The sequence below is a fragment of the Acomys minous genome, assembly GCF_964271855.1.
Source record: "Acomys minous genome assembly, chromosome: 5".
Classification (NCBI taxonomy): domain Eukaryota; kingdom Metazoa; phylum Chordata; class Mammalia; order Rodentia; family Muridae; genus Acomys; species Acomys minous.
Window position 1 is genome coordinate 31,184,393 of NC_140494.1, and position 24,786 is coordinate 31,209,178.

Sequence of the window (24,786 nt, forward strand, 5' to 3'; positions counted from 1 at the left end):
TCAGAGTCTGAAGCAGCAGTACCCCCCCCCCCCCCCCCCGCCAGAAGTGGAGAGCTGAGCCTCCTGGGACTTGCCAGGGTTTCTCTCAGGACTAGGAAGGGCCAGAGCAGAGGAACCTGGACTCTGAGATCCCGGAGGCCAGACAGACTTAGCACGTGCACGAAAGTCAGCATGTCTGAGTGCCAATGTCCACTCCTCTTCACTGTGTGACCCAGAGAAAGCTACCGAATTTCTTAAACCACAGGTTCCTCCTTTATAGAAGGGGAATAAGTTCTGATTGCACTTAATCACAGGGCTAGGGTGGGACAGAACGAGAAGATTCATCTGGAAGAGCCTTAGCCAGACATGTAATAAGCACTCAAGAAACATGAGCGATGATGATGACAAAGCTTGGCCCAAAGATGTGAACTAGTGTTCCTGAGGTGGTGTGGTTTGCAGGTGAGCCAGGCCTGGGTCTGCACATTCTTTCTCCTTCCCATTGATGCTAAAGAAGCAATATGTTAGCGGCAGAAATCAAAGCCACAGTCTGGGCTCAAGTCCCAACTCTCCACTGTCTGATGGTAACCACAAGAGGAACTCTATTGTTTATTCCTGTGTTTATTTAGTGTGCTAGGGATTGAATCTATGGCTGCATGATATCATGCGTGCTACATAAGCACCCTATGGCTGGTCCACACACCCCTGGCCCAGGGACACCTGTTTAAACTTCAGATTCCTCCGTTGTGTTGTGGGCGGACTCAGGTTGTCACAGGGTCTGAGATGAAAGGCCATGAGGCTGCATGCATGTGCCTAGCAAATGACATTTATCTGATGCCCCCTTTGCAAATTTCCCTCGTGCCTTCTAAGTCAGACTTTCAGAACCATCATGTGGAAGAAGGCTGGGGGCAAGCCTTCAGCCCTTTAGTGATGTGATCATGGTCTAACAAGAGGGCTCGGTGTGGAAAGATGCCTGCCACCAAGCCTGACAACCTGAGTTGCCATTTGCAGAAGGAGAGAACTCACTCCCAAAGTGGTCTTGTGACCTCCATGTGCATATAGCAGCATACATATACACACAATAAATAAACAACAACAAAAAAGGAAGTACTCCTGATTCTATGTACTGGCCTTTGGTTCAGGGCCTTGGGGGAGTCGGGCAAACTCAGCAGGTACAGGCTTGTTGTCCTAGAGAGTATAAGAGAGGTACATGTGGAACCTTGAGTAGGGTAGCTAGAGCCTGGAAGAGACTGGAGATGTAGGCCTCAGACTGTGTGTGTGTGTGTGTGTGTGTGTGTGTGTGTGTGTGTGTGTGTGTGTGTGTGTGTGTCTTTGGGGGGGCGGTCCCACCTGGGATCAGGGAGAAACAGAGTTGCTGGAGCAGTCTGGCAATGCCTGTGGCTTGTACATGTGACTTCGTGGGGGGGGGGGGGGACGAGAGTAGCTGAGAATGGGAAGAGCAGAGGACAGCCACAGGATACAGACGGCCAGGCCTCTCTGATGGTGATGGCAGTGGGTGCTGTAGGTATGACCCAGTTGCTAAAAGAGGACAACAACTTCTTCCATAGCTGCTGGGACTGCTGGGTTAGACAGTGCTGCAACTTTGAAGACAAGAGACAGGGCAGCCTACAGAGGGATGACAGGTGACCCTGGTGTGTAGCATCTTGGCCTCTCACTGAAGCCATCTTAGGAGGGTCATCTCAGCCTTAGGGGTCCCCACGGTTTGTTGCACTAATTATTGCTATTGTATTATAGCTCAGCATCCTCTATCTGACCCTGCTCAGTATTGTCTCCAGGCACAAGAGCATAATTTCTTAGGAAAATGAGTCATTGGAGCACAGGGTCAGCCCTGTGGGTGAAGAAGAGGAATTGGAGAAAAACAGGATGGTACTGGAGGGCATGCCAAGAGACAGTGGGTCCAGGGCAGGGCAGGAAGCTTCAAGCCCACACCAGATGAAGAATAATTGAGATTGACAAGTAGTTTGATAGCAATCTTTGACCATCGGACAGAGGACTCAAATAGGCTAAACGGAAGGCATGCTGCTAGGCCTCCTCGCTTCAGTCTATAGTCTGTTACTACACCATTTAGAATAAAGCAAGTAATGCCACTTTCCAGCTTAAAATTTTCCAAAGATCTCTTCACGCGCTATGAATAGAACCCACAAGTGTCTTGTATGACTCATGAGATCTGTCAGAATTTCTTCCTTCTCTTCCTTTTTTCTTTCTTTCTTCATGTATGTGTGCTTGTTTGGTTATACATGTGAGGTCCTAGGACAACCTTGGGTGTTGTTCCTTGGTGACTGTCCACCTTATTTCAAGAGATGGCTTGTTGCACTACCCTGGCTGACTAACCAACCCCAAGGATTTGTCCTCATTGGCTCCCCCCCCCCAACATCCTTCAGCTTTTTGCCCAAATCTTACTTTCCCAGTGACCTTTCTGACCCCTCAGTTTACTCTTCCCCAGTACTCTCCATTTGTCTTTCCTCTTTCACGGTCCCCTGTGCCAATGTGGCTCCTGTATCAAACTGACTCAAGGTTTGTGTTTGTTTTGTTTGTTATCTGTCAAACGCTATACTCCAGGAGTTTGGTGTGCCCCCACCCCCCGCCCCCCAGCGCGGATCGGCCCTGGAAAGGTCAGGATGCTGGCTGTGGAGCTGCCTGATCTCAGGAGGATAGTTTTTATGTCTGCAATAATTTTCTCTGCAGAACACACTTGTTGGAAACTAAGGCTCTCAAACTCTAGGAGGCAACAATTAAGATTCAGAATGGACAAGGATGGGAGAATCCACTTCCCAGGAGGTGGGTCAGAAGAGCTGCTGACAGGGTGCAGGGAGGTGATGGGAGAGCTGGGGGTAGGAACTGAAACCAGGCCACCTTGGGCTCCAGTGTGGCTTTTTGTGACCGCTGTGTGACACTGAACTTGCTTTGTATTTTAAGGAAGGAAACGTCCACCAGGCCTTCCTCTCTGGCAGGTTACAATAGTGACTGAAGGCGATCACCATGCAGGTAGCCCAGAGGCAAGCTGCGCAATGCAGCAATGCAGATGGACGGTGGGGCAACAGGGGAGGAAGTGGCTATGTTGGCGGAGGTGGCAGCGTGGCATCTAGGGGAGGGTGCACGGAACGGAGGGCGGGAGAGGCTAGGAGGATCTCGGCCAGCGGCGCGGGCAGCTAGCTGCACAATGCAAATGGGGCGGTGGGGCAACAGGGAAGGAAGCGTCTATGTCAGAGTGGCATCTAGGGGAAGGTGCATGAAACGGAGGGAGGGAGAGGCTGGAAGGATCTCAGGCCAGCAGTTGGCAGTTGGGTGGAGGAAGCAAGCAAGGAGGTGTTTCCTGGGACAGGGGGCGGAGACCAGATGATTAGAAGCTCCCCCAGGACTCAAGTTCACTGAGCTTCTGCAGACACTGGATACATTCAGTCCTCTCTCCGTGATCATCACCTGGGGGGCCCACCTGCCTGCACCTGTAGCCAGCACCTGCAGCCCGCACCTGGCAGCTAGCACCTGCGCCGGACCTCAGCAATGGCGGACCAGGCGCCCTTCGACACGGATATCAGCACCCTGACCCGCTTCGTCATGGAGGAGGGCAGGAAGGCTAAGGGCACCGGAGAGATGACCCAGTTGCTGAACTCGCTCTGCACCGCAGTCAAAGCCATTTCGTCCGCGGTGCGCAAGGCGGGCATCGCACAGCTGTGAGTTAGGCCTCTGGCGGCCACGTCCTGTTAGAGCACCCGGGGTCTGCCTCTCAGGACACCTACGGGTAGCCAGTGCTCTCTCCTCTGACACCTGAGATTCCCGTCTCTCGCCTCGCTGCATACAGCTCTCACTCCCCTTTCTCCTGGTGATGGAACTTGCACCCTCATAGGACTGTCTCTCAGGTGCACAACTGCCCTGGTCTCTTCTAGTCTCGAGAACTCTCCTTGAGCTTCATGGTAAAAGCGAGTCTTTTACCAGGGCACACACTCAAAAGCAGACGCACCCATCATGCTCCCCATTTCCCTTTTAACTTCCACTCTCTTTGGGATTGCAGTCCCAAATTCGGTTTCTAATCCGGGAGCTCCCTCCTTCTGCAGACAGATGCAGACTCACCTTGTGAGAATCAAAGCCTCTCCCTGCTTGGCTTGCATTGACGCCATGGACAGACAGGGCAGACGTTGTAGACTGCTTTCAATGGACCCATCTCCTTCCCTTTCACCTTTTGGGGGCCTTGATATGCAGACCCTGCTTCGGGGGCAATAGAAAGGGTCTGAGACCTCTGCCTTTCCAACAAGTCCCCTTGTGGTGGGTGAAAATGGTGATGGTTTTTTATTTATTTTATTATTTGGTTTTTGAGACAGGGTCTCACTGTCTTAGAACTCACTATGTGTAGACCAGGCTGATCTTGAGCCCACAGAGATTCGCCTGCCTCTGCCTCCTAAGTGCTGGGATTAAAGGCGTGTGCCACCACGCCTGGCCTGGCGGGTCATTTTAATGCTCTGATCTGCAGTTTGTGCTATAGGTTGGAGAAAATGAAGAAACGCAGAGTCTCAGAACACCTTTTTGTAAACTACCAATACTTTTTTTTTAAAACTTTGTTCTGACTAAAGCACATATTTGGTGTGTGAGTGGTCTTCACACAATTGAGTGGGTTTTCAGATTATCTGTATACTTTCTTAACATTTCTCATAGCCGTGGACAGTGCAGAAATGATATGTGAGGTTTAGAGCTAATTCAGACATAACTTTGAAGTGCATTTTTAAACGTTCCTCCAACAATGTGGCCTGGCTTTATTTACCTATTGATGCATTTATTTCTGGAAAACTCTGGTTCAACTGTGTGGCCTGGTAGAGATAATTCTGAGGAATGAAGCACCTGGTGGCATTTACTTTCAGATGCCAAGCAGGGTTAGGCCTTGCTAGAGAAAGCTAGGAACAGGTGTGTTAGAGGCGATGACTCCTTCACTGTTTTGTTCTTGGCCCTAAGGAACCTTTCAGGCAACACACCCAGGTGAAGTCTTACTTCAGATTAAATTTAAAGCTTATGGATTAAGCTCTCTGAGGACCTGGGGGCTTTGTGAAAGACAGCAGTTGGCATTTCTTTTAGAAGTTGGCATTAGCTGGGCACGGTGGCCCACATCTGTAATCCCAGCATTCGGGGAGGCAGAGGCAGGAGGATTTCTGTGAGCTTGAGCCCAGCCTGGTCTACAAATCAAATCCAGGACAGCCAAGGCTACACAGAAAAACCTTGTCTTGAAAACAACAACAACAATAACAAAAGATGAGCAAAAAAAAAAAAGTTAGCATTATTTTTAAAACCACCCATACTTGTCACAGCCTCAGAGATACTTAGAAAGCCAAAATCTGCCTTGAGAGATCCCACTTTTTAACTAACTTCAGATAGTGGGAATGGGGTTAGGTGGAAGGTGCTAATTCAGAAGAGAATGCGTATTAACAGACTAGGTAGTCATGGCACCAATTTTGAAAATGTTATCACAGATTCCTTAAGGAGTTGCACCCATTGACAAAAACACCAAGCCATTCAAAAGATACAAAGGAAAAGGAGACCCCCAAAACCCTGGAGTACCCACTGCTAAGTCTTCTTTGTTATTTTCTCAGACACTTTTTTATGCTCATATAAATGTCCATATGAACATGCATGTATATCTTCCTGTGTAGCTAGCAAACACAATGGTACTATATGTGCCATGTTTTTCTCCAATTATGCAATGAGCACTCTCTGCCACCAGACAGTGACATCTACCACCTTCTTTTAACCGGCTCTAGTGTTTCCCTGAGCAGATACCTTGAGTGATGGAACCCTCCTGCGGTCTGGGGCATGTAAATCCTCACTACTGTGGTTACTACTGTAGGAGAACAGCTGTTGATGCTGACGGTGCACTCACACCAAGTAATGAGGGGAAGGCGTTGGGTTCTTGTGGGACAGGAAGCATGTGGCTATTCACAGGATGGCATGCAGTCAGACCACTAGCGCCAGATATGATCTCGAGACAGGCCTTTCAATTATGCTCCTCTGGGCTTTGATGTGTTGGATGAAGAGCCAGTAAGGCTGCCAGTGGATGCACCCAGAGGGATGAGATGGGTGGCTGCAAGTCTGTGAGAACCCCACCAAGACTGGTTTCAGCCTGATGTCTCTCACAGGGAGTCAGCCGAGGTGTAATTGTGGATCATGCTGCTCCTCTGTCTCAGTCAGCCTTAAAATGGCCTCGGTGGTCATTTCCATTGCTCCTAATGATATGATATGGTATGACATGGTATGATATGATATCTTGAGGCAGCATCTCATATAGCCCAGGTCAGGTGCTGGGAAGGGAAGGCTAGAAGTGTGGGATTGGAAGAGAAAGCATGGACAATGGGTGGAAGAGATGGAGTGAGCAGAGCTAAGGTAGCAGAGGGCAGGGTAAGGACCTGGCAAAGGTGAAGTGTGGATTGGATTCGAACGCAATGAGGGCTGTTCTCAGAGAGCTTGTTCTAACAAACCGGAGCAGGACCATGCCATTGAAAGCCAAAGCAAACAAAACACCAAGCAGAATCCCAGGGAGAAGTTGACTTCTAGAGGCTGAGGAATAGTGGGGGCAGGGGTGTGACATTTGGGAGCCTTGGCTTAGGCTATTGTAGAAATGTACAGTCATAGTCTGCGGGCCTCTAGGCCACTGGACTTAGTACTTTTGCCTTGAGGCTGAGAGGAAGAGGAAGAGAACCTCAGGTCTGGCTCTAGAAAAGGAGGGGCATACAGAACCCAAGAGCCCACTGCAGAGAGAAGGAGCGAGGCTCAAGTTCCTGGGGCTGCCATTTAGTTTAGGAGGTGATATGCATGGATGGGTAGTGAAGCATCTCTGAGAGCCTCAGTTTCCCCTCTTATTCTTCAACCATGGAGAGTCGTGTGAAGATGGAGGAGTTTACTAAGGGCATATGATGCCATCCTGCTTTGCTTTCCATCTATTTTGCAGCCACTCACATACATATCAGCTGGAATATACTCCAGTCTACAACGCCTGGAAAATTTGTGTGTGTGTGTGTGTGTGTGTGTGTGTGTGTGTGTGTGTGTGTGTGTTTGTATGTGTGTGTGTGTGTGTTTGTGTATGTGTATGTATTTGTGTGTGTATCTGTATATGTGTATGTATTTGTGTGGAGTGTGAGTGTGTGTGTGTGTGTGTATGTGTGTGTGTATGTGTGTGTGTAGGTTAGGGCTAACCTTTACTGTTGGTTCTCAGAGGCTGTCTGTCTGCCTTGTTTGTTGAGCCTGGAGTTTACATACTGGTTAGGCCCGGCAAGCTGCCCAGTGAGCTCCTGGGATCTGCCTGTCTCTGCCTCCTCTGCATTGAGATTACAACTGTGTGCTACCATCCTCTGCAATTTAAAACATGGGTTCTAGGGTCCGAGTTCAGGAACTTTGCTCATGTGACAAACAATAAGCTCCCCAGAAACATTTCTTTCTTTCTTCTTCTTCTTTTTTTTTTTTTTAATGGATGAGGTCTTCTCCCTCGTTTGACACAGGAAAACAATAAGGAAATGCAGTTCTAAGTTTGGAACTGTGGGTCAGCTAACGTGTGCTTATGCTTGTCTTTGAGTTTGCAGAACTTATGGCACAAAACTGCTGAGAACAGTAGCAGATTCCCAGGGTGTTTCTTGGCTTATCTGTGCCATATGGCGTAAGTGCACCATAATCTCATTCCAGGGCAGAATCGGAGCTGGCCCCATACCCTGGCGTCTGTCCATCTCCAACCTGCGTGAACAAATGCCACGGTTGGGTTTGTGTCCCTGGGGGAGCTTGACTGGCACTTCTCCTGTGTGTGTTTCTGCAGTAACCCTTGGATTTTCCCCTCTGGGTGAATGGTTGGTCATTTGCCACAGGATCAGTCAATAGCAGGGTGGAGGTGGGGTTGCCTAGGGCTTCAGTGGTAAGGACCAAATCATAATCTCCCTCCCTTTGTCCATGGCTGGGTGTTCTGAGAATCAGAGCGGGCCTCCTGCCTGCTGCCAAAGATGCTGCTGCTCATGGCTCTGGGGTACACACTGGAAAGGGGGAAGTAGTCTGCCAGTCACTAAGTCAAGGGTGTCACATAGGGTTCGTCCAGCCTGTGACAGTCCTGGTTCTAGTCCCGAGGATCAAAAGTTCAAGGTCACCCTGGGCTACATAGCAAGCCTAGGCTACATGAGACAGCCCACCCCACCCCCAATTCCACCGAGGCTTCTCTCTCATAGTCAAAGAAGCTCCTTTTTGCAGGAGTTGGTGGAGAGAGGCCCAACTGGGCAAACTGTTGAGAGTAAGAGACCAGTGCTCAGCCCTAAATAGAGCAAATTAGCTGACACTCTAAGGAATTCCATTTACTATTAATTAAAATGGTTTATATCTTTAAATTTTTCAGTAAACTTTTCAGTTAGACAGTAGACTTAAAAGATGAGATATATAAAACACTCTTCAATGCTATCTTTAGTTCAAGGATCTCAGAAGGAGGACGTTGTGTTTCTGGAATCCCATGGCAGAAGGTCAAGGGCCCAGACACATTCCCCTCACTGTAACCGCTTGGGCTGAAGGCCAGCTGATTTCAATAGAACGGAACTGTAATGTCACAGGGCCTAAAAGGAGCTGCTTTTTCTTCTTGCCACTTACTTGTGATGACAATCCTGTGCTGGCCGGCTTCTTAGAAACTGTCTGTAAAGGTGGTTTAGACTTGGTCTCTCACCCACCCAGCAGCACACATTTGCTTAGTGGATACCTCTGGGGGATCTGTTAAGACCAACGATGGCTGTCATCTTAGGGAGTCAGACAAGCCAGGGGACACTTCTGTGGACCAGGTGTGTCATGCTCCCTGTCTCTGGCTAGGTTCGTAAGGATGAGCTTAGCCAGGGAGTTTGGACAAACTGACAGGAATCCCACAGTTGGAAGACAGACTCCAATCCCAGGTTTTTGTGAGGCTGACTTCTTTCTAGGACCTTACTCTGCTTGTTGGCACAGACGTGCTAGTGTTGGCAACAGTAGGGGTGTTGTAGGATGACAGTACTTCTTAAATGTTGTCTATAGATGGACAATACTTAGAGCCATTGACCCTTGGCAGCTCATTGTCCGTGTTCTCTATGCACTATGAAGCTCCTTGTCCGTGTTGCCATGTTATAGTTGAAGAACAAGAGGGCAGAGGTGTGAAGGAACTTGCATAGGGCTCCTAAGCATGCAGTGGTGCTGGAATGGAAACCTTGGCAGTCTAGAGTTCCAGCCTGTGGCTTTGGCTGTCACCTCCTGGCATTCTTCTGACAAGCTGGTCGGAGGGGGGAAAGCCACCGTCCTTACCCGCACAAGTTTGTGCAGGAGTACACATTAATTTTTTTTTTTAACATTTTACTTATTTATTGTGTATGTCTCTGTGTGTGCATGAATGCATGCTGTGATGTGGGCAGAGGCCAGAAGGCAGTTTGTGGGAGTCAGTTCTCTCCTCCTACCATGTGGGTCTTGGGGAATGAACTTAGGCGGTTAGACTTGGTGGCATGTTCCAGTTCCCACTGAGCCATCTCCCCTGCCCAGGAGGTGCCCTTTGACTGAGGTACAGTAGCCTTGTAGCACACGAGGGCTCAGATGGCAGTTAGAAAGGAGGGAAACATGACCAACACCACTGAGCTTGGAGTTCTTGGAGGTGTGTCGCTTTCTGAATTCACCCATTTAAAACCTGTTTCCTGAGCACTGGGCCCACGTTGGTTTAGCTCCTGGAGTCAAGGGTTTGAGCTGAAGGAAATGTTCTTTTGTTTAGGCTCAAGAACTGTACACTCAAACCAGGTGTGGTGGCACACGCCTTTAGTCCCAGCGCTCAGGAGGCAGAGGCAGGCGTATCTCTGTGAGTTCGAGGTCAGCCTGGTCTACATAGAGAGTCCAGGGCAGCCAGGGACACACAGAGGAACTGTCTTGAAAAACCAAAAACTAAAAACCAAACCAAAACGAAGAACCTGTAAATTCTTAGATGTGCCCTTTCTGCGTAAGGTCAGTCCCCTTAGCAAGTGCCCTCAGCATTTTCCTCACACCTCTGAGCCCTCACTCTAGCATCAAACCTCACCAGAAACAAAGCAGGCTGCCACATTCCTAGGAAGAGCCCTGTGTAGAGAGAGTGACCTTTAGACTGGCCCCAGCCAGTCAAGACGGGACACAGAGATTTCAAAATAGACAAGTAACTGTGTTGTATTGCTCACTGCTCTCTTTTCTAGTCTTGGGAGTCCTAACTCTGACTGAGATATGTACAAATGTGCTGGGACTTGAACTCATGCTAAAGCACTCTAAAACGGAGTACATCCCCAGGTCTGGTCTGAATGCCAGCTATAAGCTGCACACATCTGAGCTTTAATGAGCTTGGCACCCCGGCTCAGATTCTGGGTCCTGGTGGTGTGGGCAGGTCAGAATGGCCAAGCATTCGAATTCTATTGCCTACATGGGTGGCCAGTGGTGCTCAGGCCTGAGCAGCACCCCACCCTTTTGCTTTCTGCCCTCTGGGGAGGCCTCAAGTCATTTCCCCTTTCATACTTACCGTGCTTTGACATTTCTCCTTTGAGACCCAAGGGAAGAGAGCTGGGGAACAGTTTGAGATGCTGCCTTTCTTTCCTGAGGTAACTCCTCATTGGGACAAGCTTCCCAGGCAGCGGAACCATGGTCCCACAGAAGCAACTGCTGCTGGTTTCAGTTCTGTTGGGGGCTGCAGAAGAAGCTGACCCCAGACCCATCTGCCTCTCCCAAGGTCTTTGCCATCTTCATTCTCTGTGATCATGTGTCCCTCGTTGGTGGCAGGGTCCAGCTGGGCAGTGTTACTGTCTGGCAGCTGGAAATAATTCTCCTGAGCCCAGTGTCCACCTTGGAGTCATGTCGCTGTGTTTCCTTGTGGGGTGTCTTAGCACCTTGGCTCCCTTGGGGAAGCCCACACACTTTGAGCCCTAGAGAAGTTGTACTTGAACCTTTGAGGTTGGAGGTTTCTGGGAGAGGCAGACCCTCACTGGGAGCAAAGAAGGGCTTTGAAGGAACTTGGAGGAACAGTGTTACACCACGTGATGGTGAATAGAGTCCTGGAGGTGTCGGGTGAGACTGGTGCCTCAGTGCCGGGGAGAGAGATGCCCTTCATACTGCTCCAATCTGTAGCGTGTTATCTAGACTGTAAGGATCTTATCATGGGCAGGTGCAAGCCCCTGTGACCCTTGGCTTCCTGCAAGCTGGCTTCTCTGTGACCCCAGGGTCAAGCTCTTGGAGGGAGTGCTTAACCTATCACCTCTGCTGACACCTCTGTGACCTCTCATAGGCCAGGGCAAGATGTGTGATGCCAGGTCTGGTGTTACTTATGTTTCGTTGAATGTTGGGGCCGAAGGCTCACATTTAAATTCAACTGAGTGGAGCAGAGGCTCTCTTTACTGCATCTCATGAACCAAGTTCTTCCTGGATCCTGGATCATGGGACCAAGTCCTCAAAAGTTTTAAACCGCTACTTCTACAGATGGTTACGGTTACACAGCACACAACTCCTTTGTTCTGGAGATGCAGAAAGCTGGGCTCTCTCCTTGGAAGCTGCTCATGTACCTGTGCTTCGAAGTCGTTGCTGAATGGTTCAGGCTTCTTCAAGGACTTTGGGTATTTTCTCTTTCTAAAACAAACAAACGAACAAACAAACACACAAAAACAAGGACAACAAAACCCATTCCCCCCCCCCAATCAACAAGAAACAAGCAAAGCACTCTAAGCTTCTTGCAGTCTGAGGACCCCCATGGAGGGCTCTCCTGACCCACCCTGCTACTGGTCCCTGACTATTGCACTCATTTGGAAACAGCTGTTTTCTTGTTTGTCTCTCCTCACTGCAATAATAAGGCCACCAGGGCTAGGGGCCTGGCATTCCCTGTTCAGCAATGCTGCTCTAGCCCAGTAGGTCCCCCAGGAAGTTATTTGTAGATTTTCAATAAAAGGCACTGGGGTAAGGGAGCAGGTGGGACTGGGGACCCATGGGAAGGAGGTCGTCCTGTCCACAAACTCACCCTGCTGTGCTGGAAGCCTCAAGGGATCATGTGCTGGGGAGCCTAGTTCTCTGTAAGCAGGTCAGTGTTGAGAAGTGCTGGGACCTTTAAGAGGTGGGGCCCAGTGGGAGGTGGCAAGATAGCCCCGCCCCCTTACACTGGCTCCTTTTCTCTCACCTGTGAGCTAGTCTCTTTCTTCCAGGCACTCAAGCCAAGGGGAGTCATCAAGGAGACAGACAATAGAGTTCTTATCAAAGCTGGTACTGTGTACCTTCCCTCTCTCTCTCTCTCTCTCTCTCTCTCTCTCTCTCTCTCTCTCTCTCCTGTGTGTGTGTGTGTGTGTGTGTGTGTGTGTGTGTGTGTGTGTGTGTATGTGCGCGCCTGTTTTCTAATGGCAGCCTCACATGGGAGATTCCATTCCCTCTGTGCACATACAGGAAGAGAGGGAGGCTGAGAGACCAGGCATTCACAGAGCAGAGGTTTGCAGAGGGAGCGAGGGAGCTAGGGTTGGCATCTTTATGCTCCTGCCCACGACTGTTGGTACTGATGAGTGGCTATGGTGGTGGCAACCTCAAGCTAGAGGGAGAAAAACTGTCACTACAGGGCCAATGAAGGAGAAGTGCCAGGGGTGGGGATCCCCAGTAAATGTCCAAACACCCCTCTTCCACCAGTGTGGGCTTCACAGTTGGGTTCAGAAAGAGGCCCAGAGCCAGAAGCAGGATTGGCAAGGCAGAAGAGGAGAGATGGAGAGGCTACAGGGCAGGATGCTGTTTTCCAGTCTAGGAGGGAGTGACAGTGACAGTGGTTGATGCTGGCAAATGAGCCAATCAGGCCTTTTGCTTGGTCATTTCTAGGTTGCACTGTGCTTTGCCCAGCAATACAGATGCAATTTAGGTCTAGGGGAGGGAGGTATGTTTTCAACAGTTGAAGCAAGGGGCTGGAGCTGTCACTCAGGTGCTGGCTCCACCCTCAGTTCCTGTGGTTTGGGTATGGAGGTCGAAGCAGGGGGATGAGAAGTTGAAGGTTGTGTTCTGCTAATACAGAGAGTTCAAGGCCAGCTGGGCCATATAAGACCTTGCCTAAAAGAGAAAAAACAGTGAAGCCATCAGTCACTGAAGCAATGACAGCCAGTTCCTAGGAAACACAATAGAGATCTCAGGGTGCCACTGTGCCCCCCTTACCCACCTCCAGCTCTGTAACTAAGCCCCCTTGTCCACTCCGCGTTCTGTGCCTGCTTCCCATGTCTTTCTTCAACCTGCCTCGTCGACAACCTGCCTCCTCCTCATTCAAACCGGTGATCTCAGGCTGCATTTTGGATAAGCTTCTTGGCTTCTGGGAAATCCCTCAATGACTGACTTGCAGGGAGCTCACAAAGAAAGTAAGAGGGGAGGCTCCTCACTCCTTCCACCCTGGAGGACTGACTCCAGCTCCTGCTGGGACTTAGAGGGGACAGCTCACTGCCAGCCACTCTGCCTGCCTGTGTGAAGTCCACTGGTGTTCGCACCCAATCTTCCTCCTCTGTAAAAATGACCTGTGAGGCAGCCGCTGCTCCTTTTCTTTCAGGATCATTTCTGCTACGAAGCTGCAGTGTCCCCTGGGTTAGCTCATCAGCCAACTCACTCCAACCCGGGCTTTCTTGTTTTCAACTGAGGCAGGCGTTGAACTTCCACGTGTGGGGATAAACATTGGTTCTTGCACAAAATAAACAACATAAAAATCACTCCTTATTCTGCATGGAACACAGACACAGTAATAAACACCCACTATGGAAGCCGGGCAGTGCTCTGTTGGTCTTATTAAAACATGCATTTATGGGGGAGTGGGGAAGATTGTTTTAAAAGGACACTATAATGGAAAAGAGACTGGGAAACATGCATGTGGCCAGTGACATGAGTGATCTCACGACTGGAACTGGGTCTTCTTCTGAACAGTGTCCCGGCTCCCCTCTGCCGGCCTCTCCAGGCAAGGCCACCCTTCCTGCTCTGTCTCCCCGGAACCAGGCATACCTGGCACGTCTGCTTTTCTCCCTTCCAGATCCACTCATGGTTGCCCGCGGCGAGGTTCTGGTAGGCGTGGCTTATTTTCTGTGCTTTTCTTCCCTCTAGCTTTGGCATCGCTGGCTCAACCAATGTGACAGGGGATCAAGTGAAGAAGCTGGATGTCCTTTCCAATGACCTGGTTATCAATATGCTGAAGTCATCCTTTTCTACCTGCGTCCTGGTGTCCGAAGAAGACAAACATGCCATCATAGTAGAGCCCGAGAAGAGGGTGGGTCTGCGTTTACACCGCCCAAGGCTTGCCCGGAGCTATTCCCCTTCTTGGCTTCATGGAGGATTTTGTGTGCTAGATTTCCAAGCTAGATTTCTAGTGATTCTACCAAGCTCCCTTCTGTCATGTCTTCCTATATCTCAGACCTCTCCTCTGAACCCAGTTCCACAGGCTCCATGGATACGGCTCTTCTCATCTCTCCTGGGTGTGTCTCCATTCCTGAGTGGTTATTAGCATTTAGGGACATCAAAGCCTGGCCTCTGTTAATTGCCTTTTTGTTAGCACCGATCTCCAGCCTTCGTGTTAGGTCCACTGCCAAGCTGACCTGCCCTCCCCTTTCCATCCTCAGCTCAGGCATCGGGATCCTCCGGGAGCCCAGGTTGCTTTATGAGGGCAGAGAAGAGGTGTGCCCTAGCATCTAGCTCCACACCAGCATGCTATAGGGCTCAAGGACAAACTGCTGGGGGAGACGGTGGAGCATCTGCTGGGGACGTGTTCACCACTGCAGAGAGGCCCTTGAGTTTGGACTGTGGCCTGTTACAGGCTCCTATAGACAATGGCAGCTAGGAAAACAAACGCGAGACTAGAAGTAGTTACTGTCTTTCTGTGACCGAGGTGAACTGGGGCCAGAGAGGAGCAGAACTGGGAGAGAAACCCAGATTAAACACTGAGCTTTGTTAACCTTAGTAAGGGGTGGGAGCCAACCTAGAGTGACCTGCTCTACCCTCTTACCGCCTTCTAAAACATCACTACAGGCCACAGGAGTGTTCTCCAGCACGCCCCTACTCCTGCGGTGACATGCCATCACAGTGGCTGCAGTCTCATTTTCCAGTCTGCAGTTTCCTGCGTCCTCCCCCCCCCCCCCCCCGTGGAAATGAACTGTTAAGAACAAGCAGTCAAGGAATCCCCTTGAATTGAGGGGGGGGGCACAGAACATTAAACACTCTGTATCTAAAGAAGCTAAATTGGAGGTGGAAAATTCCCAGTGTGATGAGCCCAGTAAACAGGCCACTCCAAAAAAGTCTCCAATTTGCTGAACTTATAAATCTTAATGGTGTAAGTGTTGAAAGCCTGGCCTGAACACTGACAGAGAATGGAGTAAAGGTTCAATGAGCTCTCAAGAGCTGGAGCTGGCCAGCCGGAGTGTCACTTATGCTTTGCTCCCACCTCAACAGAAGGACGTTTCTTTTAGGAGTCATGACAGGGATATTGTGCATGACAGTTTCGAGTAGCCCCGACCAAGCATGAATGACAAATGTCTTACAGCCCTAAGTGATAAGAACATCTTCCCACCCCCTAAGGCATTATTTCTTTGCCTTAAAAGAAAAGAGAAACAAAAGATTAATTTTGTTTCCCATTTTTTTTCCTTTGGCTGCTAGGACACTCTCCAGCCAACTAGGACTCAATTATTCAGTGATGTAGGAAGTAATGATTTAATTATCTGTATTCTGTCACTTCTATACTTTCTATTCTAAATGATGTTTTCTCTGCCTAATGATCTACATGTCCGCTGTCTGTTTATTCATCCACCTTCTCATGTCCTCCCAACAGAATATAAATAAATAAGATCACATTTCTTGCCGTGTGCTCACCTTGTTTGCATTGTGTTTTCTTTGCTCAGGGCAAATACGTTGTCTGTTTCGATCCCCTCGATGGCTCATCCAACATTGACTGCCTTGTGTCCATAGGAACCATTTTTGGCATTTACAGAAAGGTAAAGTGTGGTGTGCGAAGCCCCTGGTTTTGATCAGAAAAATAAACGCGGAGCATAATGCTGTGGGGCTTGAATAGATTCACAGCAAGAAAGATCCACAAAACTGCTAAGGTACAGTAGTGAAATGCTGGTCGGAAGAGGGGCCATTTTACCCTCTCAGCTCTCTCTCTCCTTCTCAAAGAAACAGATTTAAAAGATGGTGAGGCAGCTATAGGGACAACCTTCCCAAACCAGCCCAACCGGCCTCGCTGTTTTCTTCTTGAAGCCAAAAAGCTTTTTAAAAAGGTTCTTTTCATGCAATACAGGCGACAGAACCAACAAAGCTTGTCACGTGAGATGACTCGCCTTTTTCTAGTCTAGTCTTCCTCTAGTAATTGGCAGAACCCTTAAGCATATTTGGTGCCTGTAGCTAAGAGGAACTTTAAGAGGGATGGTTATTGCCCTTGTGAGGGAAAGGCCTTAGGGAAACAAACTAATAAAACCAAAACACAAGGAAAAAAAACTTTTCTTTTTCTTACCAACCGCCCCCCCCCCCCAGCCTCTGGTATCTTCTACTCCCTCTTAGGTTCTGTGAAACCAGCTTTAAAATGTGCCTTTTCTCTGAGTTCTGGGGGTGGGGTGGGGGGTGGGGGGGGGGGAGAATATCAGCAGCATCTAGCCTGTGCTCTAATGACTCCAGAGAGATACCACAAACAAACTGTATTTTCTGAGAATTTCTTTGATGTGGGAGTAACTGACTGCACTGCCCAGTGAGTGTGTGCTTCAATTGACAAAAGCTCACGGAATCGATTTCCCCGATAGACGCCGGGCCCTGCAGCCCTGTGCTAACTTGTTTAAAGAAAGATGGAAAAGGCAGGTGAAAGATATTGGTGCCTGTAATCAGGTTACATTAGTGGAGCTGGCGAGAAAGTGCCTTGCTTTTTGGAAGTGATAGTGGGCACATGAGGGAATATCAAATTAGGAAGATGTTAAGGGGATGTTGATTGCAAAGAACCTCATGCAGGAAGCTGGCATCTTTCAGGAAGGCCGCTGTAGTAATGCAATCAGAATGCTGCTGCTTGTGTGCAGGAAGGGCCAGACCTGGATGCCAGTCACACTCATTAGAGCAGTGGGCCGAATATCAGATATTTATATTATGATTCATAACAGAACCTGGTTATGGTTATGAAGTAGCAACAAAAATAATTCTATGAGGGCTCCTTCATTCCAAAGTCAGCCTAGAGTGGCTGGGCGGGACAGCCATGTACCCCACCATGTTCTCCTTGGCACTGTGGGCCAGGGTTACTAACCTCACTCCTCAGTGGGGACAACACGGTAAGGAATTTGCGTAAGACAGCAATGCAACACAGTGCTGGAGGAGCCTTATTTGTGCATAGAGATACTTTCGAGAATAACCCAGACACTCCATTCGATTTCACACCAGGAGGCTGTAAGAGGATGGAGGCAATAGTGAAAAGCTTCCCAGAAGGGCACACAGCCACAGCTATTCTTCCAGTCCTGCATCTGGCCCAAAGACAGAATGGGCGGTTGCCCATCTCCAAGACGAACAAGGCGCCAGGAGTTTTACAAGTACCTCCAATGAAAGTATATGAAGTAGCAACTTTTGACACAATGTATAATGGAAAGCCAGTTGGAAAGGACCATATTCAGGTCTGCACTACTACTAGACCGCGCATGCTTCGAGATTCTGACAGCAGCGTATTAGAGGCGCTTCAGAGAAAGCTCGGAATAGAGGTTGGAGAGGCAACACCTGACAAACTTTTCACTCTAATAGAAGTGGAATGTTTAGGGGCCTGTGTAAGTGCACCAATGGTTCAAATAAATGACAACTACTATTAGGATCTGACGCCAAAGGATACTGAAGAGATTATTGATGAACTCAGAGCTGGGAAAGTTCCAAAACCTGGGCCAAGGAGTGGCCGCTTCTGTTGTGAGCCAGCTGGAGGCCTTATTTCTTTGACTGAACCACCTAGAGGGCCTGGCTTTGGTGTGCAAGCAAGGCTTTAACTTATATTCAACTGTAAAATGTCACTGGAGAAATAAACTATGAACTTATCTACATAAAAAAATAATCTTATGGTTGGGGGTCACCACAGCATGAGGAACTGTATAAAAGGGTCACAGCATCAGGAAGGTTGAGAACCACCGCATTGGAGGCACACCCTCCCATGCATCCTGTAGATGGGTGGCCTGGACAAAAGGACTACAAAACAAAATGAAGTCATGTTTTGTTTTCTCTTCTGCTTTAGAAAACTACTGATGAGCCTTCAGCAAAGGATGCTCTGCAGCCAGGCCGGGACCTGGTAGCAGCTGGCTATGCACTCTATGGCAGTGCCACCATGTTGGTCCTTGCTTTAGAGAGTGGTGTCAACTGCTTCATGCTGGACCCGGTGAGACATCTCCTAGGTTGGGAGCTTAGCTGGTAGCTTTGAGCTTGAACATGGTGTGTGTGTGTGTGTGTGTGTGTGTGTGTGTGTGTGTGTGTGTGTGTATACCACCCAACATGGGTGCTGAGAACTGACCCCAAGTCCTCTGGAAGAGCAGCAAGTGCTGAACCATCTCTCCAACTCCTCATACCCCAACACACACACACACACACACACACACACACACACACACACACACACACAACGTACAAAAGAAGACTCTGAGAGATTGCTTGAAGTGTGGCAAATAGCTGTAAATCAGAACACTGTCTCTACCTTTGACCGGTGGGTGCATGTTTAACAGAGCTGCACTTTGTCCTCCCTGGGAGCATGGGCACTTAGTTAGGAAACTAAGACTGGGCAGGAGGTAACAGCACAAGTCAGTATCTCTGCATGAGGCCCCAGGGGGAAATAGGGCAGGTCCAGAGCAAGGTTTAGTCTGAGAGAAGGGTACAGCTTCTGAAAGCAGTGGTGTTTGACCAAGTGTCACCTGTTCAGGTTGTCCAGTTCCCTGGATGAGCTCCCAGTGCCCTCTCGGTTTCTTTTGAGTTGACAGAGATATACGGGGGAAAAATCCAGTCTCTTGACTGCAGATTATAGACAGGCTTGTGAAGGGTAGGCTTCTGGGTACTGGGAAACCCCCTCCCTCCCCAGATGCAGATGCTTCTGGATCACCTCAGCAGCCAGAATGCTCCCTTGCTGACTTCCAAAGCTCCATCTGGAGCTTACACACTCTCTGGCAGGATGGAGGCAAGGTTACCCCAGGGAGATGCTAAGTGGCTTCCTTTTCCTTGTGTCTCTCTCCAAGGACAAGCTGATGGCTGAGGCCCCCTCCCCCAATAGCTACAGGTGGGTTCCTAGCAGGCTTCAGCTTTCAATGAGCATCTATAGCTCCTGTCTCCCTGCTTCATCCACGGGGTGCTCAGGCTGGCCACCAAGATGGCTGCCTGAGCTCTACAGGCAGCTCCAGCTGCTTGCCGTGAGGTAATTTCCTTTTTTCAAATGTTTCGGGTGGAGACAGTCTTCCTGACTAAACAAAAACATTCCTATAAGTTTCTGGCTCCAGTGTTTAGAAATAGGAAATCAAAAGGCACAAAAGTGAACAAGAAGACTCATCCCCAGTGATGCACTTGTGACCTTGGGCAGTTCCCTCTCCTCCCCACGCCCGCCTGGCCTCTCCATCCCCCTATACCTTCAGGAATGAGCCTTGGCCTCACATTTATGTGTTTATTGTTAGCACTGTCCTGGTGTTGTATTTCACATGCTTCCTCATACACGTATATAATGGATTCTGGTCACAGTTTCATTCCCTAGATGTTCTCTCCTTACTCTCTCCCGCTGAAACCTTTCTTCCTAGCCAGTCCTGTGTGTGTGTGTGTGTGTGTGTGTGTGTGTGTGTGTGTGAAGTTTAAATAGGGTTGCTTGTATGGGCAGGGGCTGTTTATAGGGGCATGTGCAATCTATCAATGACCATGACAATGAGGAAAATGACCTTCTTCCTAGGACCGTTAAACTGACAATGGTCCTTCCTGGAGGGATGGTGAGTCCCTCCACCATCTACGATATTGGAGGCAGGGTCTCAAAATGTAGCCCAGGGTGACTGTAAGGTCCTAATTCTCTTGCCTCAACCTCTCCAGTGTTGGGGTTACAGCTGTGCTCTCCCATGTCTGGCCCTGTGAGTTTTACTTCTTGTTTTGTGGAGACCATTGGCACTCTTAAACCCCTGTATCACCCTGTTGACATTGGCACTCTCTCACTCCGTCTGTACTTCCTGCCTCTGGAGTCTTTGGCTGCAGCCACTGTGTACTGGAGCAAGGTGTGGCCACAGGCCATGCTTTGTTCATGCCTTGGGGAACCTTCTGGTCACCTGGCTACCTTTGTCCCTTGTTTCAAAGGCCATTGGAGAATTCATCATGGTGGACAGGGATGTGAAGATCAAGAAGAAAGGCAACATCTACAGCATCAATGAGGGCTATGCCAAGGACTTTGACCCTGCCATCGCTGAGTATGTCCAGAGGAAGAAGTTCCCTCCAGTGAGTGGGTAGCCAGATGGGACTGGTGTGGCATTCAGGTTCTGGAGGAGTGTCCTTGAGAGCAAAAGGGACACTAAGCCATTGAAAAGGGCCTAGACTTCATCTGGGACTCTCTCTTGCTTTATAAGATAAATCTTACAATGTGAATTATCCTGGAGACAAAAGCAGAGAGAGGGAGGTGGAAACCATTGAACCTAGGTGCTAGCGGTAGAATGCTTGCACAGAGACCTCACAATCAGAACATTATTTAGCCTTTATCTGGACAACAAAGTCAAACACCTTTACTTATTGAGCTCCTTTACAACAATAAAACATTCCTGGTTCTGGGGCCCGGGGCACCCAAGCACCTACCGCATGAGGCCTGTACTTTCAGGCCTGCGTCTTGGCAGATTTCTGTCAGTTGTATCAAAATGGCCAGTGTCAGGCAGGAGAGATAGTTCAGTGGGTAAACTGGGGGCAGGAGATTGGTCCCCCAGGGCCAGCTTACAGGAGGCCTGACATAATACCAGTGTGGGGAGGCAGAGATGGGATTTCCTGAGCAAGCAGTAAACTAGGTCTGCCAAATCAGCATATTGCTGCTTCCAACCCCATAGCTGGAACCGACCACCCTCTCCTTGTGGCTGCTGCTGGAATGTGACCTGCTGGGACATATTCAGGAAGGCCCTGTCCCCAAAACTGCCCTTGTTCTCCAGAATGGGATTTTCATTTCATGTCTTAGGTCCAAGCGAGCTTTCTGTAAGGCACTTGGTGAACGACCATGAGCAGAAGAACATCTTTTATCTTCCACAGCCCTAACTATTTGCTGTTGTTAACCTTGCAGGACAGTTCCTCTCCCTATGGTGCCCGGTATGTGGGGTCCATGGTAGCTGATGTTCACCGCACTCTGGTGTACGGAGGGATCTTTTTATACCCTGCCAACAAGAAAAGCCCCAGTGGAAAGGTATGTTCACCCCCAAGAACACGAGAGAGAAGTAGTGGGTTTTATTTCTAGCCCGGGGGACTTGACTGCATTAGGAAGAAAGGCCTTGGGGCTGATGAACTCTCCTGTGGTTGCTAAGATGTCTGTGACATAGTGGCTCAGACTGTATCCGCTAAATGTGGCGATGTCCCATAAGGGCTCTGCCAAAGCTATGGCATAAGAGAATTAATGGAACTCCAGCAGGGGACTGAAAGGGCTCAGAGCTTCCAAGGGGCTTGGGTTTGCCTTGGACAGAATGGGTTCCATTCATTGAGGGAACTGAAATACTCCCATCTCATTACCAAGAGAGCAAATCAAACATGTATTGCCGGGAGGGGTCTGCTTTGATGGTTCCCAAAGGGCGTAAAATGGATGTAGCTAATGACCTTGGCATTTGCTACTTAGAAAGTGATGTCATCGGATGAGGGAAAGGGCCGTGGGGAAACCCAGAGCTTCCAGGTGGGTTTTCCCACCAGTGTGCACTGTCCACATTAAAGCCCAGTTCCCATCAAGTCACCCCGGCTAGTATGTCTTCCAATGCTGGCTAGGGGAGATTCTTTGCATCTTCAGGCAAGGTGACAAAATGCTTCCTTTTCAGATAGCCTGTCCCCTTCCACACTTCTTTTGTTTTGTGAGACAGTTTCCTGTGGACCCAGGGTAGTTTTGAACTTTCTATGTAGCCAAGGGTGACTTTGAACTTCTTGAGCTACACCTCCAGCACTTTTTTTTTTATGTGAAAGAAGAAATAGAAGGAGCAATAACCTTAAACTGTCGGGGACTGAGACTACTGTTCTGACCCATCTGCTTGCGCCTCATGGTGTCTGCTTCCCTGAGGGCATCTTTCTTTCTTTTTAGCATACCTGCCTGGCTGGTGCAATCCAGACGGACACAGCCAGCTTGCTCCATTGCACTTTCTCAAGTGACTCGCTTTCTTTTTCTTTGATAGAAATGTGAAAGTGACTCCCCCCTTTTCAGGGTTTCAAGTCTGGCCCTGATTCCCATATGGAAATAGAGTCAGGAAACACTAGCGCAGCCAGTCTGCTCCATAGGCCAACTGCATGAAAATGTACTCAATAAAAAAAAATTAATATTCAAAAGTAAGCGCCAAGATATATGGCAGGCAAAAACCCCAGCCCTGGAGCCTTAGGAGATTTTCAAGAGGAATGCACAGAGCTGCAGACAATAGTACACTGTTTGGAGGAGCCCGTCTGCCTTCCAGATGTCTGAAGCCAGACACCGCTGTGGATTTTTACAAATGCTTTTAGCACAGAGCTCGTCTCACACATACAGAATCACTCACTAAGTCCAGTGCCTGGATGTAAAGAGTTGGGGACTGTTAGTCCTGCCAAAATGTCACTCTGTCCCAAATCCAGGTGGTTGGCCAGCTCTGGTTCCGTGAACAGTTTTATTCAACCAAATAGCTAATGATTTTTGTCTCAGATGCTTTCTGAGGCACAAGGGAACTTTCCTAATTCAGAAGGAAAGAGGAGAGGGAGGGAAGGACGGAGGGAAGGAGGGAGGGGGCATGGAGGAGAGAGGGGGAGCAGGGGCGAGGGGGGGAGGGAATAATCAGTTACCATGGAAACTCTCAGCAGCTCTGCAGAGCTTTGCAACAGACGAAGCTCTGCAGCCCTGGTGAAAACATGTTCTGGCTGAAGACCTTGGTCTCTGCTCTTGTTTTCCAGCTGAGGCTGCTGTATGAGTGCAACCCCATGGCTTTTGTCATGGAGAAGGCAGGCGGACTTGCCACCACCGGGAAGGAGGCTATACTAGACATCATTCCCACTGACATCCACCAGAGGGCGCCAGTCATCATGGGGTCCCCTGATGATGTACAGGAGTTCCTGGAGATCTACAAGAAGCATGGAGGCAAATGAAGGCCGGCCTTGCCCTTGCCCAAAGCCGAGCCTTTTATGTGGACCTGTGACCTCAGGAAGCTTTACTCTACTCTGACTGTTGTATATTCCTAGACAACAGACCTAACAGTGTGGATAGTTTCACAGTTCAATGCTTTGCAATGCCCAGGACTGCTTCACCCATATGCCATAACAACATTAGAGCAGGTACTACTCACCCACATGCCATAACGCCATTAGAGCAGGTAATATATATGTTTTAAGCGGGTGAAAGAGAAATAAACACATTCATGCTTTATAACAATTTTTTCAGCGCTTTGTGTCAATGTAACATTAGATGGCTCATTTACTCTCCATTAAGCTGCGTAGCTGCAATGCTGTGTTGGGTCCATTTTACCCACGATGAAACGGAGAACTGAGGGGCTGATGAAAGCTCCCGGAAGTCTCCGGCCAGTGAGTGGCAGGTGGGGCTGGAAGATGAACCCAGGCATCCTGGTCACTTCCCAGGTCGTAAGCTGGGTTAATGCCACTTCTTATATGTGCAGTCCTGTTCTGTTCTGTCCGCCTCTGCCCTTCTAGAAAGTATCAAGTGTCTGGCTTCTCAGCCTTCTACAGGTATCTATAACCATCCCAGACACAATGACAGTTTATGTTGCTGTTCAGTGGTGCTTTTTACACAAAAGCGGCATCGGATAACAAAGCCATATAATCTCTAGGGAGGGTCTAGTTGTCCTGATGAGAGTGATTGGCCATAAGAACTAAATTTGAGGAAACAGACTATGTAGGTAGAGCAGGGAGTCCCAAGGAGTAGCAAACCTCTAGTTTTCCTGGGTGGTTTCAGGCTTCCAGAGATACAGGGAGAACTGGTAGTCTCTGATGGCTGCTGGTCTCTGGAAATTCAGGTGGAAATGGAGTCCAGGAAATGGGGCATGCAGGTAGCTGTTGGACTCTGATGTCTGTCGTCTCTGCTGCTCCCTGATGACTGTTGGCCTCTGGGACTGTTGTTCCCTGATGGTTGCCTGTCTCCAGGACTGTTGTTTCCTGCTGGTTGGCTGTCTCTGGGGTTGTTGTTCCCTGGTGGCTACCTGGGACTATAGGTGGAGATGGAGTCCAGAAAATGGGTTATTCCTGGGAGATAGAGACTGGCAAATGGGGTGGGGGAAGGAGTCTGGTGCAGATGGCCCAGGGAATACCATGCCTCTGCTGGCAGGCGCTGTTGTTCCCTGATGGCTGCTGGTCTCCAGGATTGCAGGTGGGGATGGGGATCCAGGGGATTGAACACACCGGAAGCTGGTGTGTGGAGCTCTAGTTCAGAGGTTTAGTCCGTTGTCATCATGAAAGGAAGCATGGCAGTATGCAGGCAGACATGCATGGCGCTGGAAAAGGAGCTGTAGACATACAGATATGAGGGAAGCATGAAGAGACAGTCATGTGTGTATGTTTAAAATGTGCTTTTTTTTTTTTTCACTTGTGAATGGAACTGGTTCCATGTTCTTCCAACAGGAAACTTGGTTCAATTCTAAGCCTTAAATTTGCTTTTGTTTGCTGACCAAAGTGAAATCCTAGCACTACCCTGACTTCGGGTGTGGT

General features: G+C 49.2%; 1 protein-coding gene and 1 pseudogene across 2 annotated transcripts; both read left to right on the forward strand.

Annotated features, from left to right (window-relative positions):
* The first annotated feature begins 3,262 nt into the window (after positions 1-3,262).
* Positions 3,263-23,500, forward strand: FBP1 (fructose-bisphosphatase 1). The gene is made up of 7 exons (XM_084784057.1): positions 3,263-3,668; positions 14,047-14,209; positions 15,831-15,923; positions 18,173-18,313; positions 20,245-20,382; positions 21,203-21,322; positions 23,026-23,500. The coding sequence occupies exons 1-7, from the start codon at positions 3,499-3,501 to the stop codon at positions 23,215-23,217; spliced, it is 1,017 nt and encodes a 338-aa protein (XP_084640183.1). The 5' UTR covers positions 3,263-3,498; the 3' UTR covers positions 23,218-23,500.
* Positions 16,569-18,157, forward strand: LOC311598738 (NADH dehydrogenase [ubiquinone] flavoprotein 2, mitochondrial-like; annotated as a pseudogene). Its single transcript has one exon. The product of its transcript is annotated as an NADH dehydrogenase [ubiquinone] flavoprotein 2, mitochondrial-like (transcript).
* Positions 23,501-24,786: the final 1,286 nt, after the last annotated feature.

Coding starts and splice junctions, on each gene's coding strand:
- FBP1 (XM_084784057.1), top strand. CDS start 3,499: ATGGCGGACCAGGCGCCCTTCGACACGGATATCAGCACCCTGACCCGC. Junction 18,314..20,244: donor ACTGCTTCATGCTGGACCCG/GTGAGACATCTC, acceptor CTTGTTTCAAAG/GCCATTGGAGAATTCATCAT. Junction 21,323..23,025: donor AGAAAAGCCCCAGTGGAAAG/GTATGTTCACCC, acceptor CTTGTTTTCCAG/CTGAGGCTGCTGTATGAGTG.